Consider the following 21782-nt stretch of genomic DNA (forward strand, 5'->3'; position numbering starts at 1 on the left):
ATTCTAAGTGCACTCTAGAGGAACTTGTAATACAATTCAGGAAACTTCATGCATCTGAGTGCATTTTGTTTTAGGTGTTCCCAAGATGGTACTGTTTCCGCAGTTTTAACTTGTTTGGAATTGAATATAAACATATTATAAATCACCTAAAACCTAAATCACTTAAAAATATAAATCATTTTTCAATCAGGTACCTTCCAAGTGCATTCTCTGTGAGGAAGTCTGTGTCCTTCAAAGGATGAAAATGACGTGTTTTTTTCCTAAACCATGACCTAATTAAGCCTAATGCATATGTAAAAATGCCTCATTACTATTTCATCTACAGGAGTGAGTAGAGTAAAAAAAAAAATTAATAATATGGTTAAGAACTGAAACTTCGTCTTTCTAAGTCAGGAGCCTGCAACTTTTTTTTTTTTTTTTTTTATGAAGGGCCAGATTGTATATATTTTAAAGTTCGGGGTTCGTATGGTCTCAGTCACAACTACTCAACTTTACTATTGAAGCATGAAAGCAGCCATACACAACATATAAATGAAAGGGCATGGCTGAGTTCCAATAAAACTTTATTTTCAAAAACAGAGAATGAGCCCCGTAGCCAGCCAGGGTTCACCAAGCAATTTTGTAAGTCATTACTAAATGTTAATAATATTTCTTAATTTTTTTCTATTTGAGTGTTTGCTAAAAAACTGCACTATGTAGACTTTAAAGAGTTTCTAACAAAATCAAAATGATTATCTGTTATTTCAAAACCAGTTATTGGAGGAATGCTGGCTTATTGTCTCATGAAGTGATTCTCTAGATAACATTGCTTCTTTCACTAGAGGAGAAAAATTCTTAGAATTAAAGTCTTCAAGCAAAAAAAGAACTGGGGATTCTTGAATTAGGTATTAAGTGACAGTCTGATAAAGAGTAGAGATATTTCATTTCATTTTATGCTAATGTTTAAAAATATGTTAGCATTAGTAAAGACACTTTATTTTAATTTCAGGTATGAACGCCAACCTGAAATAGCTATTTCCACTGAATCATGCATTTTAAATGTGATACTTACATTTCAGAGGGAAAATGAAAAATATTCTAATAATCTAATACTTGCAAATTTGATTAATAATTAAGTTTTCCTCAAATTTAGGAATTTCTTTTTCTTTTTAATATTCATTTCTGAGGACAAGTCTTCCAAATTCCTTGTATGTTATCTCCTAAATTTTCATAACTGTGCTTTCAAATTACTCTTGTTTTTAAACGAGAAATTCAAATATAAAGGGTTATTTTGTTTAATTTATAATTTTATATAATTTTTATTTTTTGGAAGGGGTTAGTAAATTATCTTTGAAACTCATGCAAAAGGTCGGGGCCTCAAAATTCACCCAAAGTATATACTAGTTATTGTAAAATATGTTGGCTGTTTATCTGGTTGGCTGAATCGTTACATATAAAGAGTTAAAAATTCTCTATGTTGATCAAGATTTAGAGGAAGGAAAACATTAGAAAGCTGCTGATTTATTCAATTTCACCTTGAATTCCTCCTATTTTTTCTCCTATTAAGAATTGCGGGCTTCCCTGGTGGCACAGTGGTTGAGAGTCCGCCTGCCGATGCAGGGGACACGGGTTCATCCCCCGGTCCGGGAAGAGCCCACATACCACGGAGAGGCTGGGCCCGTGAGCCATGGCCGCTGGGCCTGCACGTCTGGAGCTTGTGCTCCGTAACGGGAGAGGCCACAACAGTGAGAGGCCCGCATACCACAAAAAAAAAAAAAAAAAAAAAAGAATTGGAATGTACCTATACAGTTGATGACTTGAAAGGCTGATGCAAACTCAGATAAAAAACAGATCTTGTTGATCACTTTTTGTTGCATTTGCAAAATGTAATCATTATTTAAATAATAATTGACTATCTTCTGATCACCAATTTAATATTTTGAGCAGCAAGACTGGTGAATTGTTTTTACCAAAATCAGTACATTCATAAAGTTTTTAATTTTAGTGTATTGTGAAAAAATAAACTGATGAAATGGATAACAAGCATACAGTTTGATTTACTTTTTAAATTAGTTATTTGTCTTTTAGGAATTTCACATGATGATCGACTGAATGTAATACCTTAAATTTGCACTTTAAAAGTGAGTGTTCAGAAGTGCCTATTTTGGCAATTGATAATATATGACTATAATGATGGTAATTATACAATTAAGCCTACTGTATGCATTAGTATATTTGATAATAAATGGCCATTATTACATTTTTATGTTATTGACCAAAGGAAAAATCTAGAGTTAAATATAATATTAAGATTATTAAAATAATTTAACGTGGAAGTATAAAAAGAAAGGTAGAGTGCATAAAGAGCCATCTTGTTATTAGGGGAAATATTAGTACTATTTTCCTTAGTATGTAACAATAATTTTTAAGATCATTTCAAGGCAATTCACATTAATTTCTCATTAACTTATTTCTGAAAATATTGGTATGGATCATTATTTTTCTCTATTTCTCAGAGAGGCAGTATATCAACCGACTTGTCCTGGCAGTCTCTGGCAAGTGTTATTGTTCTACAATGAATTGGGTATATGACAAGCACCCCTATGAAAGTCAGCTGTAGTTTCTCTGTTTAAAAAAAAATGTGGACAGTAATAGTATTGTGTCTCCTAGGGCAATTGAGAAGAATGAATAATAAATATCAATAATACCGCTTTGTAGATCCTAATGTAGGACAGCATACTCCAAATCTCCAAGTACAGTATAGACACAGTTACACCATTTACATGTATTTAGATTCAGTGAGGTATAGTGTCAAGGCATGTCCATATTAGCTAAGTGAATTGGACTAAAGACTGGCTTAAATCTAAATAATCCAATTTTTAAAAATTTCCCATATGCTTATTAGCAAGTTTCTTAAAATTAATAAAATAAGAATTTAAGGAAATATATTTTGCAGAAGGGAACATTCAAATAATGTGTCACTAATTTGTCTTCCTCTTTTTTCGCTCTTTCTCTTCATATGTGGAGTATTCCAGAAGTTCAGGCTTGTAATGAACTTTTATTGGCAATGTATAATCTTTGAGTTGTTAGTCTTAGAGGCCCAACTGCAGAGAATGTAGTTTCAGATATTCCCTCCAGGGGGAATATCCTTCTGCATTCTTAATAGAGATGGGAAAAGAATATGATAGGAGGAAAGCAGAGGAGAGTTTTCTAAGACTAAATGTCTGGCTAAGAGCTAGAAAGAAAACAGAAAAGAACTCCAAACTTCCCCCGCCACTTGGAAGAAAAAGGGAGGACTGGGTATTGGATAGGGTTGAGATGGAGTGGGTTACCACACGGAAGAGAATGGATTAATTAGGGATGTTGAAATTAGCAATCTTCTAGTAAGTTTGGATTATTTTCCTAAGATATCCGCTCATGGCATAATGTGCTGCTGTTGCTAGTGGGGAAGTATAGCTAGCATTCAGTGGTGTCTCGGTGGCCTCTGGGCTCCACCTTTCAGCAAATATATAAAAAGAATGTGCAGCTCTTTATTTTGTGTGCTTTTATAGATAACAAATAGCTCCCATCTTACCTTTTGAGTATTTAGATTCTCTTCTTTCTTGTCAAAGATGATTTTCTTTAAGATTCACGGATTACATAATTAAATTCTGGCACACCAGTTATTACTGAACTTATCAGTGCCATTTATAAAAGGATTAACATTTGCAAGAGATTTTCAGATACATCCACATCACTGTAAAAATGCATCTAAGTCATCCAAATTGAGCAGTAGACTTGCAATTCTCACTTAAGAGGATATGGCTGTTCTTGTCCTCCCATTTTTAACTTAATGTCAGTTTTTGCTAAATTTGGTAAGAATTTCTCACTTTTTTTCTTATACCTTTAGTACATAAGTGTGGACCACACTATGTTTGTATAAAATGTATTATTTTGAAAATCACTGATAAATACAGTTATTGCCATACCTCATGCACTTTAGAAATTTCAGAGCTATAGGTGCTGTCAGATAATTTTATAAGTGTGGCTTAAAATGCTGTTGGCTGCTTCAGCAATGTGGAAAGAACCACACCATATATTCTGTTGAAGGCAGAGCTATCAGAAGCAATGTCGGTATGAAAAAGCTTAAAGTGAATTATTCACCTCTTAACACTCCCTTGTGTTCAGAGTGCTGCAAAGAGAATACTGTTATCAATGGGAAAAGCAGTGCCTTTGAATTAAGGGAAAAGTTCAACTTGTTTCGTTTTGTTTGCAACCCAGTGGCATCAATATATGCAATCAATCTTCTCTCCCTAATTCAAAGGAATTTTAAAAACTTCACTCCCCTGTTCCTCTGGATTAGGAAAACACTGATCATCTAAGTATAACTGAAGCTATAATGATGTGATTCAACACCATGACTACACATCCTACCCAAAATTAGTCTGTGAGAAGTTTTATCTTAACGATGACTTCAAAGAGTAAAACATACACTTTCATTTTTCTTCAATAATTCCAATTCTAGGTCAATACCTCTAGAATGAAAGCCTTCTTCGTATTTGTATTGCAACCTCTGGGAGAGACTTTTTGTATTTGACATATCTGTCTGCTCTCTTATATATTACAAAATTATAAACAGGATGTTGACTCAAATATATAAAGCTTATACAGATAAACATAAAGTAGAAATTTAATATTAAATATATAATTATTGAGACAGATGCTTCTAGAACTTGGTGCAAAATGCTACATCTTTTGTCCATCATTGTCTAATCTGTTAGTATTATTCATTGTATTTTCAATTTCAAATATTATAGTTTTCACTTTTGGTAGTTTCATTTTGTGTCTTTTGGGCCATCTCTTTCTCACCTTTAGGCCCAAGATTAGGGTACTGCAAGGGAGTTTCTTGGGGCTCAAAATCTGAGGCACTTACTCTCAGGGTCATGCTTTTACATTCCTGATCATATTTTCAAAATTCTAATAGATTTTAAGGCCCTTATTGGTTAATTCTGTCATCTTTTTCATGCCTGGGTCTGTTTTTATTGATTGATGGGTTTTATTGATTGATGGGCTATACCCTAGGTATGGGTTATGTTTTCCTGGTTTACTTCATGCCTTGTAATTCTTGATTGAATATCAGATACTGTGAATTTTACGTTGGTGAATACCAGATTTTTATATTGTGCATGGTTTGAACTAAATGTGTGTTTGTGGAATGAATTTACCTATTGAGTCTCTGTCCCAGAGTTCTCCTCTTTGGTAAAGAAACAGATGTAGAAAAGCAAAATAATATTAAGAATACCAGCAGTTTATAAACTACTGTCTTCTGTGTTTACACAACAACGATTCTGGAAATGCCAGAGATGTTTGGTTTGTCAACATTTTTCTGTCCATAAGAAATTTCCTGACAGTCTCATGACTATAATGGGAAATATAAAATAATCCTGTTAAATAGAGCCGAGATATTGTGCATATATTTTTCACAGTTATTGCACTAACTACAGATTGAATTCTAGAAATATTTATTTAAACAGTATCTATGATGGTGAAAAATAACTATAGAATCCAGTTTCCTAATGCTCACAATATTTTTCTCTGTTCCTTTTGCAGGGATACATTTGGAGAATAGTACTCTATGTTTCTTAGAAATTCTTTAGAAATGAGACTCAAAAAGATGAGGTCTTTGTTTTTGTCATCCCATAGTTTTCTCATTTTTTTAGAAATTCAAGTATTGTTTTACAATTTACCAGACTTTCATCCAGCTATTTTTATTTCATGATCTTTACAGTGCTGCTTATAAGATTAAAAAAAAAAATTAAAGTGGGAATTCCCTGGTTGTCCAGTGGTTAGGACTCTGTGCTTCTACTGCAGGGGGCCTGGAGTTTGATCCTACAAGCTGCGTGGTGCAGCCAAAAAATAAAAAATAAAAAAGTAAAAAAATTAAAAGTTATAACAGGAGTAGTATTTTATAACTAAGACATTTTCATATATTATCTCATATAAAATATAAAAATGCACAACTTAGATAGTATTATCCAAATTTTACCATCAATGTTGTAAAATTATTTTGACTATTCTGTATACACTTTGGTGCATCTTAGATACTAATACTTTCATATTCAATGTCTTTAGTCTTTATAAGGATATTTCTATTCACTTACTTACAAATGTAGAATCAATTTCATGAGGTATTCTCCAAATTAAAAAAACTCAGTATTTCTAAGGATGGTTCCCAGTTCTTCATCATATAGCCATATTTTTTCATGCATTGAAAAGAAAAGCTACTTCTTTGCGATAAATGCAGTCTGAAATCTTTATTTAAAGTATCTATTTTATGGCTGGGTAAATGAGAACTGTATACAAGAAAAACATCATTGAAAAAATATGAAAATTGAGCTAAATAATTCATATTTAAGACAACTGTCTTATAGAGTGCTGTTTGGGTTTGTTAGTGTGGCTAAATAGAGCTTTATATCTCAAATCCATTTGTAGTCTGTACAAATGAATATGGGATTTCTACATAGTGTTTTGAAAGTTGGCTCTGTATACTTTTAAAAGACAAAGTTCAGAAATACTCTTTATTGAGACTAATGAAAGAATTTGTAGTTTTATAATCCTCTGTGGGATAGAAAAATCCTCAGTGTATATGAGATGCAGATGATCACCTTATATGAATGTTTGGAATTACTTTTTATTAGCACCCAGTAAAATGAACCTTTTTTGGAATGTAGAGCTCTGTGTTTTTTGTTATTTTTTCATATGTAGCTTCATGAAACTAATACCATAATCAAGGACAGTTCTATCGCTGTAAAAAGCTTCCTCATGCTATATCTCTATAGTCAACCTTAACCCCTGGCATCCTCTGATCTATTCTTTATTATAATAATTTTTGCTTTTCTGATAAATCTTATAAATGGGATCATACACTGTGCTTTTTTTTTTTTTTTTTGAGACTGGCTTCTTTCACTCAATGTAATGCTTCTGAGATTCATCCAAGTTGTAGCCTCAATAGTTCACTATTTTATTGTTAAATAGTTTTTCACTGTATGTATGTACCACAGTCTCTCTGTTCACCTATTGAAAGATATCTGGGATGATTCCAGTTTTGGCAAAGAGAGCTCTTGAAATATTCATATACAAATCTCTGTGTGATCATAGTCTTCCTTTATTTAAGGTAAATACCAAATTATTGGGTTAATTTTGGTCTTTTCCTTTTTTTTTTTCTTATGAATGATACTTTTGGTATCATGTCTAAGAACTCTGCCTAACATTAGGTCACATAGATTTTCTGCAGGGTTCTCATAAAGTTTTATGTTTTTCATTTAGATCTATGGTCAATTTTGAATTTTTAAGCTTTTGTTTTGTTTTTACAATGTGTTCATTTTTGTTGAATTGCCTTCTGCAACTTTGTCAAAAATTAATTGGCCGTATTTCTGTGGGCTTCTGAACAGTCTCTCCTGTCCCATTGATCTATGTGTCTTTTCCATTGACAATACTACACTGTCTTGATTTATGTAGCTTCATAGTAATTTTTAAATAGGGTAGTGTGATTCCTTCAAATTCAATCTTCTTTTTCAAAATTATTTTGGCTATTACAGTTCTTTCTGTTTTAAGTTCTAGAGTCCTCTTGTCTATACCTATAGAAAATCATGCAGTGAATATGAATGGAATTATATTACATGTATAGATTATTTGAGGAACATTGATGTCTTTACCATGTTGAATTTTTCAATCCATAAACATGATATACCTCTCCATTTATTTAGGCATTCTTTGATTTATTCCATCAGTTTCTGTAATGTTCAGTTTACAGATTCTGTAGTTATTTTTTATAATTATCTATTTGCTTATGTATTTGACTTTTAGGGACATATTATAAATGTATTGCTTTGGATATTTAAGTTTCCAACTAGTTCATTGCTAGTATATAGAAATATGATTGATTTTTGTGTGGTGACCTTGGACATGGCAACATTGCTTAACTTATTTACTCATTCTGAGAAGTTTTGTTTGTTTTTGTTTGTCTTGATTCCTTCTTATTTTCTGTTTGAACAATACTATTATCTGAGAATACAATAACATTGTGAAAATTTGTTTTCCTCCTTTTCCAATTGGTATGTCCTTCACTTATTTTTCTTGCCTTATTGAACATATTAGGACTTTCAGTGCAGTGGTGAATAGAAGTGGTGAAAGCTTTCAGATTTTCAAATGTGATGCTAGTTATACTCTTTTTTGATAGATGGTCTTTATGCAGTTGAAGAAGTTTCCTTCTATTCCTATTTGCTGAGAATTTTTATCATTAATAGATGTTGAGTTTTGTCAAATGCTGGATATATTTTAAAATTTTCTATTTTTACTATTCTAAGAGTAAAAAAAATCTATTTTGAGTCTTTTTGCTATCCATTTTCAGATCAACTTCTCTAGATACATGTAAGTGGTCATGTCAAATTAATCTACTTCCACAAATAGAGCTTTCCCAATTTCAGGCAATGTGGTTCAGCTTCAGTAGGTGCTTTCTTTTGGTCTTTTTCAGAGACACTCATTTTTTTTTTTTTTTTTTTTTTTTTTTTTTTTTTTTTTGCGGTACGCGGGCCTCTCACTGTTGTGGCCTCTCCCGTTGTGGAGCACAGGCTCCGGACGCGCAGGCCCAGCGGCCATGGCTCACGGAACTAGCTGCTCTGTGGCATGTGGGATCTTCCCAGACCGGGGCACGAACCCATGTCCCCTGCATTGGCAGGCGGACTCTCAACCACTGCGCCACCAGGGAAGCCGACACTCATTTTTATAATCATGATTTTTTGAGGGTCCTAATAGATGAGCAAGTAGTAGAAAATGACACATCTTAGGAATAGTTTATTATTGACTACTGTTGATAAAAATTATGATTTCAAGTATCATTTATAAATTTACTACAATTTGCTGAGTACTAGAAGAGAAGTGCATAAAGGTAAATAATCAAAGAAACCATTCATATCATACAGATTTTATCCACTGTGTGTTTGTTTACCTGATTAGTTGTTTATTTGTTTATCTTTTCTGAACAAAGGAAAGAATATCTAAATTTTTATCGTCATTCAAAAAATAACAAAAAAAATCAAACTAGGAGGGCCATTCAGTTTTATAAGATCGTTAGTTCAGATTTAAGTGATCATTATGAGCAAATGATCATTTAAAAAAAACAGCAAAACATTTGTCTTTTATAGTTCTGAGTGAAATAGATTAAAAAGATAATCATATCCTACAGTTTATTTCAAAGTGTCCACTTTAGAACTTTTTTGTAACTAGCCATCAATTCCAGGGATCCATTTTTTAAAATAATAAACAAATGATATGTTTTAAAAATAAAAGTTAATTGTTCCTGTGTTCAAGTTGTGTCTGAAGGGAAAACATTCTAATTTTATCCTTGTATGGAGAAGTATAAAATTTTCAAGAGTTATATTTTAATTACTCATATGAATATTTTAATTACTCTGCTGAGACCTAAAAATCTACAAGTGTCTGACCTCAAATTTTACTTTCTTTCTAGACTTAATGGTTAAGAAGTATAAATGTACAAGATAGAATTTGATTTTTAGAATACAGTGTTGGAAAATAGCTGAAAGCCCTTCTATTTCTAAATTAAATGATGCTGTAATACATTCAGCTTTTTCATCTATTTTCTGTTTTTTTTTCTATGTAAATACTGTTATTTTATTTCAGATTATTTGAAATGAGTTTTCAGACATGCTTGGAGCCTGGATAATGAAAATGTTATTTTCTATATTAAAACCAGTGTGGTTTTATAGTGAATTAGTCATATGTTTATTAAAGGCCAAGTGGCTATTTAATTATGGTAATTATAACCCACATAGCCTCTCACATCCCTACCTATTTTAATGGATGAATGCTGGCAGACATTATTAATAAACTCTTGATACTCTGCTACTGATTAATTTGCAGACTTCTAAAATTGTACTTTGTGAAATTCTATAATAATAAACCAACTTTCTTTCGCCTGTTTTTACCACTCTCCACTGTCATTTCTCCTCCTTTGTATATGCTTTTGTTTCTCTCTTCCTCCTCTCTTTCTATTTTTCCCTTGCCTTTCTCCCTGCCTTTCTTTCCTTTCCAAAGTTCTTATTTTCTAACTTCCTATTGTCTTTCTGCTTTCATCAGAACAATATTTGGTAGGATTACCATCACCCAGTGCTCATCAAACATGCTGATACATACATAGAAACATACATAGACACGTGTGCACACACACTCACATATAATTTAAAACAGCTCTTCACTCAATAGGAACTTAAAGTATCTTATTTTATAAGAACTGCCCAGAATTTTGATATTATGAAAAAATTTTTAGATACTGTCCCTATTAGAACAAGTGAAGAAAAGTTTTCCCAGTCGGTCTCCCTGTGTCTAACTGAATAGGGATCCACATCCTATGAGGTCCCCCCTAATCAAAGCCATTAAAATCACAAGATTACTTATAATAGCCCTTATATTTTCTAACTAGAGTTTACACTTTCACTTTACATTTTACTTGTTCCTTAATACCCCAGATTCTGTTTTTCTGAAGTGTTCTCAGATACTCAGTCTTAGCTTTTAACTGACAGCAGTAATGAGTTGATACATGTTTTTGACCAATTCAAAAAATGAACTAGATGATTTTTAGTTTAAATGTGGAGTTTCTATGTAATTTTAGTTTTTAAAATTGGCAAAACTCTTTTGCAAACATTTTTGCTCTTGGTATTGGTTTCCATTATTACTTTTACTAGAGGATAAAGTTATCCTTAAAGATAGATAGTTTGTTATGGAAACAATTAAGGTGCTTCACATAATCTGGAAATTAGTAAAAACATGTTAATAAAAAATGTCTGCTATCAAGTACTAGTTCAAGTGGATTAGAAGTGAGAAATTAATCTCCCTTGTTTACCTTCATCTTTGCATTTATTTTGACAAAGGTCATTTGAACAACAGCAAGAAAAGATTATAGATTAAGAAATTTGTGAGGGTTTTTCCTGTCCCCCAACTTCTAAAAGACAGTGAAACTTACATAGTAGTTTAAGCTATTACTCTTAACATGTTTTTTTTTCCAATAATAGTTTAAAAAGCCAAATAATTTAAATTATTACATGGGATAAAAAAAAGTCCTGTTAGTTTAAATTAGCCTTATTTATAAGGAAACTACATACTGTTCTGCATTAAACCTTACCTTGGTCCCTCTGATTCATGAATTTCATGCTCCTGTGTCACTGATATTTGCATGCTGGATGATCTTGTAGGAACCCATAGCTGCTTCAGAGCACAATGGTGTGATATGAAGTGAGGCAGAAAACAGGAGAACCTTTGTCGCTGAGTCAGCTGCAAGAAGTAGTAACATGTATGAATGTACAGTATAGGGAAACCTATGAAAGATCTACTCTCTTTCTTGCAAAAGACTCTGTTCTATGGTACAAGGAGAATTCAGTTCTATTTGGCAGACCTCCACGTCAGTTTGGAAGCAGCAAAAACAAACACAAAAACAAGCCTCATTTTTCAGTGTCTTTACTCCCAATGTTTTAAGTAACATTTTAATTCTTATTTTTATTTTACTTTGTTTTTAATAACCAGGAAGTAACAGCCCTTTCCCTTGTATTTAGTACAATTTCCATAGTAGGGATGCAGATAAGGATTCACTATAGAGATGAGTATGACCGTAGGTGCCATGCCTGTATTTGTTACTGGTAAAATTTGAAGGAAAGGTCTTATATCCCTTAATTGAGGAGTGGATTACTTTAAATGATGTTATACCAAGAAGGGCAAAGAATCCCAGCAGATGATGTAATTATGCTTAAAAATGAGTATTATTAAATAATTCACGCTTTTAATATGGAGAAATTGGGTCATTTTTCCACTCCTCCCACAAATATCCAATCTTAATATCTAAGTAATGAAACAACACAGACAGTGTTATCCATCCTGGTACTAACAAAGAATGCCAGTTATGACAGGCTCATTGTTTACTTTAACAGGTAATTTGTGGACCGGAATCATTTAATTGTTCTGAGTACATAATTACATGTCAGCAATTTCCAATTTAATTAAAATGTACAAATTTGAAGATTAAGGGAATTTTTGAATTATTAATCATTTTTCCACTAGGAAATCTTGTTGCTCTGCAGGAGATTTGTCCAGTGTACAACTATACGTATTTTTTTCCTTCTCTTTCACAGACAGACAATTTTCCCGCAGAGCCCAATTACATGGGCAGCAGGCAGCAGTTTGTTCAAAGGTAAGGCCTATTAAATAACTTTCTCAGCTTCCCCATTTGCATTCATGTCAAAATTGCTTTGCTAGAGATTACACTTCAGATTCAAACTCGTAGAGACAACACTTTCTCTTCTTTTTCTTTATATGTATTTCAGTAGCTCCACGTTTAAGGACCCAGAAAGAGCCAGCCTGAGAGACAGTGGGCACGGGGACAGTGATCAGGCTGACAGTGACCAAGACACTAACAAAGGCTCCTGCTGTGACATGTCTGTTAGGGAGGCACTCAAGATGAAAACTACTTCAACTAAAAGCCAACCACTTGAACAAGGTGAGTGAAGTCTTCCAATGCTTACAAAGTGTAAAGCTTAAGCAATCATTATAAACCTCATAGTACTAGAGTTATAGTTATCACCTTGGAATGGACCATGGACGATAGAGCAAAAGAAGCAGCAAATTCTGAGGTTGCCCCAGACAAAAAACAATTATTCAATATCTCAGTAACCACAGAAAAAGGAAGATCATGGATTTTGGTCTGTAATCTTCTTCAGATGAGAACTTGGCCAAAGTCACTAGATTGTACTTATCTTTATGAACATTTTCCAGCCTTTGCTATTTTGCATTTTATTAAAGGAAAATATAGCATATGTTAGCTAGATATGCACATTTTAATATACTAATATACAGATTAAGATGAATAAATTCAATGCTTTTATGTGAAATGAAAACTCGATTGGAATTGTATGGCTCTTATCAGTGTTGGTGTATTTTTAGTGTGGATTTTAGCTTCAAAATAGTTTTTCAAGAGTCAAATAACAGCTCAGCCAGAGTTCTAGCTCCTTTTGATTTATGTCTAATTCTTCCTGGATATCAAATAAACATGAACTTGTTTACCCTTATAGAGTTAAAAAAGAAATGCTTCTTCATAAATACATATTTTTTTTCTAAAAGTCTATCTTCAATTTATTAGTTTGATATGCTTTTTTAAATTAATTTTGATATTTTTATTGTTTCAAGCACAATATAATATTTACTAATGATTCACCCAAAGAGAATTAAGCTACTCTTAAGTGTGAGACTTAGATGTGAATAAGCTTTTTTTAATGTCCAATTATAGGAAATGAAAAGAACTGTTGTATAAATTGAATTTCAGAATTACAAATGCATAATATATTAGTTAATATTAGTTTTCAAAATATTAATAGTATTTAAATATGTTTAATATTTATTTAAGTTTTTATGAGAGACTACATTTAAGCTGTATGGACATATTTACTTATTCTTTAAAGTCATTTAATGATTGGTGATTCATAGTAAATGTTTGCCTCTACTGCAGTCAGTCCTATCACATATACATCAGCAGATAAAATGCTTTTTAATTTCTCTATTCATGTTGAAAATTGAGTTCAAACACTCACATACATACATTCAATACGGAAATAAATTCATATATATACATATATATATAAGTTTCTGCACTAAATATAATTATGCTGGCTTTATTTTAAGGATAACCTCACAAAAGCCTTCTTTTCTAAGTAATAAGTGCCAGATATGTCTTATCAACTTTTTGCGTAATAATGCAATATTGTTTTAAAAATTATTTTAAACAAAAGCTGTTTGAATACTTATCTAATATTCACAGTTCCTGCACAGTTGAATGTTTATCTGAAGTGAGTTAAGTGGTCTTGATGGGTTTGACTATGCAATACTATAATATATGAATATTTTAGGCACATTTTAAGTAATGGGTTGTTGGATCATGATATGTGAGTGCATAGCCTAACAGACTAATCTATGTGTGTGATAAAGTGATTTACAGGTAATTCACTGGCCACTATTTGTAAAGATGCATAGAGTAAGTAAAGAGTTTGCATTTTGTCCCATCTTCATGAGAAAATTTGTTAATTAAAAAAGCCTGCTGCTCACTATTAACTTTTTAATTCCTTTCCATCCACTGACTGAGCAATGTATTTGATAGGAATGAGAAAAAGACCCCTATAGAAAAGTGAAATATATGTCTGAAAATGTAGTTTATACTGAAAAGCTGTTCTTTCCTATTTTGCTATCAAAAAATAATATCATAGAAAGGTGGTTATTGTTCTTAAAAGAAAATGTGGTTGACATATTTTAATTAATATTATACATAAAATAATTGCTAATCTATGAGTGAGAATGCCAATAGATATATCTCCTGTAAAACAAGTAGTTTCCACATATCTTTATTAACAAACATGAGAAAGTTATGAATCTGAAAGCCATACTTAGAAGGTAATCTCTGAATTTATAGGAGAGAGACTGACTTCTACTTTAAAACATGATTTTGAAGGAGTATTTCATTGATTGATCGACAGATTTGATTCATTAATTCATTTATTTAATAAATATCTATTAAATGCTTTCAATATGTAAGGAAAGTTAGATTCTTTGGGAATATCAAAAATAAATTTGACTTGAAGCCTGCCTTCAGGAAACTGTATGTAACTAGTTGAGATGGGAGACCTTTCTCTGTTTGGCTGTCTCTCTCATCTACCTTTATCTGCCATCTATCTCCCTATCTATCTCTCTGTCTACCTCCAATCTGTCGTTCTCTCTCCATATCTAGATAATCTCTCTCTCTCTCCTTCTTTCTCTTTCTTCTATGTATATTATGCATACATCCATCTATCTACCTATCTAGATTCAGAGGAGGAGACTAGTATTTATTGAGTTTTTCCTACTTACCATAAACTGTGCCAACTTCATTTCAGCATTAACATATTTAACCTGCAAACTCTAAGATAGTTATCATTTTTATCTTACATGTAAGAAAACTGAGCTTATGGGAATTTTATTAACCTGCCAAGTGGTTGGAATTTTATCTTAGGTCTAGATATGCTCAAAATTTGTGTCTTTTCTGTACAACTTTATCCCCAAATGGGAGAATTAGCTCACATATACTTTCTGATTCATTGCTATGACTAGATATCAAATAAACATTGAAGGGTAAGTTAAAACTTGAGTTCATGTATGTGAACCTTGAGGGAAAACATCAAAATAGATTATTGAATTATTCTGTGGTTAAAGCATAATATCCTATTTAGTTTTCATTGCACTTATAGATAGCTGACTACTGTTACTCTCACATTTAATAGTTGTTAAGAATTTTTCTCAATGCTCTATGCTGTAAGTAGTGAAGTCAGCATTAGAAATAAAATAGGATGCCTTCAGGGTCTGCCCTCTTAACCAATGCTTTATACTATTCACATCATGAATTGTTTACTCAGAAAAAAAATTAAAATATTTGAAGAAACAATCAGCCATTGTCTTGGTCAATGTCCTCTGTTAATTTATTTGAAAAGCATCATGAGAACCAATTCCAAATTAATTTAATGCACACCTACAAATAATAATTTTCTTTACAGATGGAAGAAGATGACAGCCATATTCAAACAATTATTTCATGTCCAAGTTTCATATGTTAAACCCTAATTTTTAATGCCTTTAAAAATCTCCTAAAAAACATAAATAAATTTCCTTTAAAACCAAAGCTAAACAAAAAGAAACCTGTTTATCAGTCTTTTGCTTGTCCTAAAAATTTATAGTAGTGCCTTAATAGTTTTCAATTAAAAAATCAGTAGCATAGCTACATTTTATATTTATATCAGTTTAATTGACTTCTTTCCCTGTTTAAATTATCTCTATTAAGAAAAATAATGTACTATTTCTAAATTAAAATACTTCAACTTAGAAATGAAAATCAATTTAAAAAATAGTCTTCATATTTTCAATGGAAGTTTCTATGCTAATAATGATTTTCCTTTGCAAATAACTTAGTCCATTTGAGATTTTATTTTATTAGCTCAATTTTTACTGTTTTTCTTCTCTTTTGTGGTGTTAGATTTTTTTCCCATTTGTTCTGTTCCTGATATTTGTGTATTTTTGCTACTATCAGTTTAATTATCCCAAATATATAGCACTAGTATGTGTTGCCCATCATTTTAGAAAAAAAATATTTGAAAGGATTCAGTAGTTAAATGAAATTGTGATGTACTGCACTACAGCTGAAGATAGCTTTAAGGATTTTATGTTAATAAAACCTATAATAGAAACAGGTTATTTTAGCTTCTCTCAGTGTGATTAAAAAAAAAATCTCAAAGAATGTAGTTAGTTTTTTTTTTTTCTATTTGAGTTCAGTTTTGTGCTCTGCCTTTCTGTTTGTCAATTAGATTTTTCCCCATACATTCCCCATCAAATATTAAAGGTAGGTAGGTAGGTTAGTGGGTAGAGAGAGAGAGAGAGGGAGAGGGAGATAATAGGTAAAACAATCCATATGTTTTGGAATGTGTATGGTGCCATAGTAGCAAATTCCCTAGAAAGGCATATCTATATCTATATCTATCTATATCTATCTATCTATCTATCTATCTATCTATCTATCTATCTATATACATATATATTTCTATTTAATAAGTCATTATTTATCAGAAAAAGACACAGAAAATTGAGCAAAATACATTTTATCTTATTCTGCTGATTTTATATTTTGGAATGACAAAAACTAATTTATATCAAGAACTAATAAAATACATAATGTTACTTCTGTAAAGAAGAGTTATACACAGTTTTATAAAGAACAAAACTCTTTCAAAAATTTTTGCGGGTAACTTATTCTTTATACCTCAGAATACTATTTATACTTTGACTTCTTTATTTTTATCCATCAGAAACCTTGTAGAGTATTTTGATTGTTAGCAATAAGTGTTTTGTTTTTTCTTTTAAAAGGCATAATAAGCTTTCCCCAAAATTCAGTAGTCTCTGTTGATTCCCAAATAATAAATGTGCAGTCTTTATAAATGCTGACTGGCAATTTTTCTGAGCTTGTTATTGATAACTGAGTGACTGTTCTCAATTTTCCAAGGATAATCAGTCTTCTGATATCTTTATAATTAACTGAAACTAAGTCTTTGACTTGAACTCTGAAGCTAGTGGAGTAGCATTGTACATCGTGAGTACTCATGGCCTGTGCTAGTGATTGCACTGGAAGCTCACCAACACAGGATGTAATGCCCCGTGGGGGCCAGATATTGGTCCCTTCCCTAGTGAGTGGATTCCAGGACATTTCTGAGCCTCAGGAGTTGCTCCAGTCAAATTATTTTTCAGTTCTCATCTTATTTAATTGCCTTATAATTTGTTTTATTCTATTCAATTCTGTGCCTCCCCCATTCTCTCTACTGCTAGAAAAATCTGACTTCTTAAATTACATTCTGGGTTCAAAATATTTCACAATGGAATCACTGATTAAAATCTAATAAAATATAATCAATAGAAAGTTGAGAATAATGGAAATAACAAATAAGCTAGGTTTTCTCCAGTGAATTCAGTTTTAAAACTAAATTGTGTTTTTAAGGGTTGCCTTCCCTCTTCCCAGAGGACATTCTAGAAAACTACAAAAACTAAAGCTAAAGAATTGTTTTTTGCTATCGTTCCTTTTTTTCTTTAAGTCAGTGTTTGAATTTTGCTTGTGGGCCCCATATTCAAAACAGGATTAGGCTAGTTGGAAGGATTTTAGTATTTGTTATAGGAATTCAGAGTATGGCAAGGCTCTGACCTCCACTTATTCTAATTTTCCTCCTTAATTCACTGCATAATGAATGCAATTTCACCATATTTCTAATTATGTGAAAGGAAAACAGTTTAATGTTTGTACAACCTATACTTTACATGAAGGAGATATTTATGAAAGCAATAGTAAGGAAATGGGAGAATATAAGTTGAGGTCCTTGTCCACTGAAGTGAGGATGGAGCCACACATTTAGGATTTGGAAGGAGGTTATTGAGACAGAGAGTTGGGATGCTGAACACAAACTTGACCTACCTTTCAATTTCCCCTAGAATTGACCCTGAATAGAAAAGTACTAGCATAGGGTTTCCCTGCTGGCTCAGTGGTTGAGAGTCCGCCTGCCGATGCAGGTGACACACTGGGAGGACCCTACATGCCACGGAGTGGCTGGGCCCGTGAGCCATGGCTGCTGAGCCTGCACGTCTGGAGCCTGTGCTCCACAGTGGGAGAGGCCACAACAGTGAGAGGCCCGCATACCGAAAAAAAAAAAAAAAAAAAAAGAAAAAGAAAAAAAGAAGAAAAGTACTAGCATAGTACTTTTATATTCTCAAGATTTTGTTCTGTTTTCTCTTCTGCATTATGGTTATTGCAGTCTGAACCTTCCAATCAAGCAGTGTCTTTTCCTAGGCCTACCTGTTACAGGCAACAGCAAATCCACTTCTGCGGAAGCAAGAACATGAAGGTGGTGACTGTGTCCATCCTCCCAGCAGCCATCTGGCGATCTATGAAAATCATTTTTAAAAGAAATGTTGCTATAAACTTATTAATAGGAAATTTGTCTTAGGAAGGAAATGGGAAATTACTGCCATATATTAAGGGTGGGAAGGAACTTTGAATATTTAATGCCAGAGAGGAATCATTTACAAATTTTTAGAAGCACTGCTGCTTTATGATTTGCATATGTGGTATTTAACAAATTGTATTATTTGCCAAGAATTCATATTATTTTCAAGTCCTGTAAGTTTTTATTAGGCTGCATCTATCCAAGAGCAGGGCAATATCAATTTTATCACCTCCCTGTGCTATCTTTTAGGGCCTTCCCAATTCATCTGGCCTTACATTTTACTAGACAAAATATTTCTCAAACTGTGAGCAGTTTCACTTTGTTTTTGCTTACCAGGTTTTGCAACCACCCCACAGTTAACCTAACTTTAAAAATTTCAGTGACATCTCTTTTTCTCGTGTGCAAACATCTGCTTCCAGAATCCAGCATCTGGTATCATGAAAATAGAGAGATTTTATCACCCTCCCATTTGTTGCTCATCGTAAAGCCTCTCTAACAAGTGTTGCATGATTTACTATAGACTCACTGTGATTTTGAGATTCTCTTGCTTTTAGTAAGCACAGCAATGACTTTTCCTGAAACATTCCAATTAGGAAATGCTGGAACAGTATTTCCCAAACTTTTGACACTCATTTTGCCTTATACTTGGGCAGGGGAACCCTCCCCAGCCTTAGAATTACACACTCTCTCAAATATTCCCAAACAACCAGAGGATTTTACTTTTTGTGTTTTTTTTAATATAGATAATGACAATTTTTTTTCTTTTTTATAAATAAAATTCTATACTAATATTACATACATTTTTTATGAAAGCAGGAGTGTGTCCACAAATTCTAAAAAATATAAAATATTTATCAGCTCATCTGTTAATTAAGAATTGTAAGAAAATAATGTTATTAGGTCTAAAACTTCTCCCAGCAATTTCCTGTTATTTCACTTTAATAGCATGTCTAATATTACAGGTTCTCTATTCTTTTGAAAGCTGTATTACAAAACATTAGCGTAAGAATCCTTGAAGTATAATTCCCCTATTGTATAGATAAGAGAACAGATTAAGTGATTTCCATGGGGTCTTCAAGTTAGTGACAGAGGTAGCACTAGTTCTAGGTTTATTATTTTCTGTCTAGAGCCCTTTCCATCCTTCTGTGTAATTTCTGTGACACATTAATAGAGACCTCGAAGCCTCTGAACAAGTACTTCAGATTTGTCATCACACTTCTTTTCCTTATTAATTTGAAGATGTCAACTGCCAAGCTTTAGAGCTTCATTCTTGATTCTTTCATATATATTGAATAAGTATTTCACATATTCATATATGTAATATATATTGAATAAAACCTCCAAAAGGTCAATTAAATGTATCATTCCAGAAGTTAGACACTGACACTACTGGATTGTTTGTCACTAAGCACTAAGATGTAAATATTTCTTCAATCTGGACACAGTATCTATACCTCTACTACCTGTGGGTCCTTGATACTTTCTTAGTGTGCTGAGGAATGGTGGTGCCAAGAGAGATTTTCAGTCATTCATTCATTTATTCAATCACTTAATTTTTCTTCTATTAAATGACTGTGCCCGGGATACAAAGATGCACTAAAGCACAGGCTGGGTCCTCAAGAAGCTCACACTGTATTAAGTGAATTTGACATAAAAACCATGAGTTTGGTTCAGTGAGAGAGAGATATGTCCTGAGTATTAATGGAGTCAGGAGAATGGAAACCCAGCTCAGATTTGGAGGCTCAAAGAACATTCATGGAGAAGAACACATCTGAGCTGACCCTTCAAAAAATGTTTGGCTTAGTTGGCCGAGTGAAGTTGGGAAAGGGAAGATGATGGCCACTCTCAGAAACATAGGTGAAAGGAAGCAGTGCATGGCAAGCTACTGTTAGATGCATGTGAGTAGTGATATGTGAGAGTGGGAATGGAAGGTAGAGACTGGGGAGGTAAGTAGAAGCCCAATGATGGGACCACTGAGAGGCAGCCCTTGAAGGTTCAGGAGGTGGCAGTTCAAACTTTCATTTTAAAGGGATGATTTTTATGACAATTTCTTGGGAGATAGGAATACAATTAGGAAGCTGGGCAAGTAATACATGGCAGGCAAAATGAGGCTTAGAGTGGTGAAGAGGTAGTAGGAATGGAACAAAGTGAAAAATTAAAAACTTATTTTAATACATACCACTACTTTTATGATTCTAATGAATTGCTTAGAAAAAAAATCATTTGATGCCCAAGTAAATTTAATAGAACTTGAATTATTTAATGCATTTTAATGCATTTAAGTAAGATTTTATGTAATATAGACCACATATATTAAATGAACACATAAATATTTGAAACTTTTAGCATTTTCTCTAAATGACCAATGCTTATTTCTACATAGGAATCGATTTAATAAAGAAATTTACCATTCAAGGATGCAGGGGAAAAAACAAACAAACAAGCAAAAAACTTCAGTTAACCAGATCTTTGAGAAAACTTTCAGGAAGCAGTAAGGTAGTATAAAACTTTCCGTGATAAACATTAGGATTGTGATTTGGATAACTGAGTTCAATTTACTAAATGGTAAAAACAGGGTGAGGTCATCATGGGGAAAACATTTGAGAAGTAAAAAGAGTTTAGATGAGTAACAGAAGAGCCAACTGAAAATTACAGTTTGGTACTGGGAGGAGAGGTAGGGGATATAAACATAGAAGCCATTGATATGGGATCATACTTAAAGTAAACTGATGACAGGGATTATTGGGAGAAAAGAGAATAGAGGACAGAATCCTTCAGAACACAACAGTAAGAAGTTGGAAAGGAGAAAAGTTCAACAATTGTTCAATCTGAATGAGACATAATCAGTATGTTGTGTGACAATGCAAAATATGGAGACCAACTAGATGAAGTATTTGACTGAAGCCAAGAGTTTTTAGATTTCATTTCCAGACAACATAATTGAGAGCCAAATTAAATCAATTCATTAAATCAATCTGGACAACTCTGTTTTTATTTAAAACAAAATGATACTGAGCTTGGTTTTCTTTTATGGCTCACAAACTAGTTCTGAGGACAGTCCCAAATATGTGATCTGGCATCACTGGCATTAAAAACTTCCAGAGCTCACTACTTCAAAAAAAGGAACGTTTACTTGGAATCAATTTTTTTAAAATAAATCAATTTATTTATTTTTGGTTGCATTGGGTCTTCTTTGCTGTATGTGGG

At 32.6% G+C, this 21782-nt stretch overlaps 1 protein-coding gene across 1 annotated transcript in view; it reads left to right on the forward strand.

The window, feature by feature from the left end:
* Positions 1-21782, forward strand: part of PCDH17 (protocadherin 17) — a 100627-nt gene that overhangs the window by 22639 nt on the left and 56206 nt on the right. The window contains exons 2-3 of the mRNA XM_060080150.1: positions 12156-12214; positions 12348-12520. Coding sequence (XP_059936133.1) covers positions 12156-12214; positions 12348-12520 — 232 coding nt within the window. The remainder of the gene's footprint in view (positions 1-12155; positions 12215-12347; positions 12521-21782) is intronic.

Source organism: Mesoplodon densirostris, chromosome 17, assembly GCF_025265405.1.
Source record: "Mesoplodon densirostris isolate mMesDen1 chromosome 17, mMesDen1 primary haplotype, whole genome shotgun sequence".
NCBI lineage: Eukaryota > Metazoa > Chordata > Mammalia > Artiodactyla > Ziphiidae > Mesoplodon > Mesoplodon densirostris.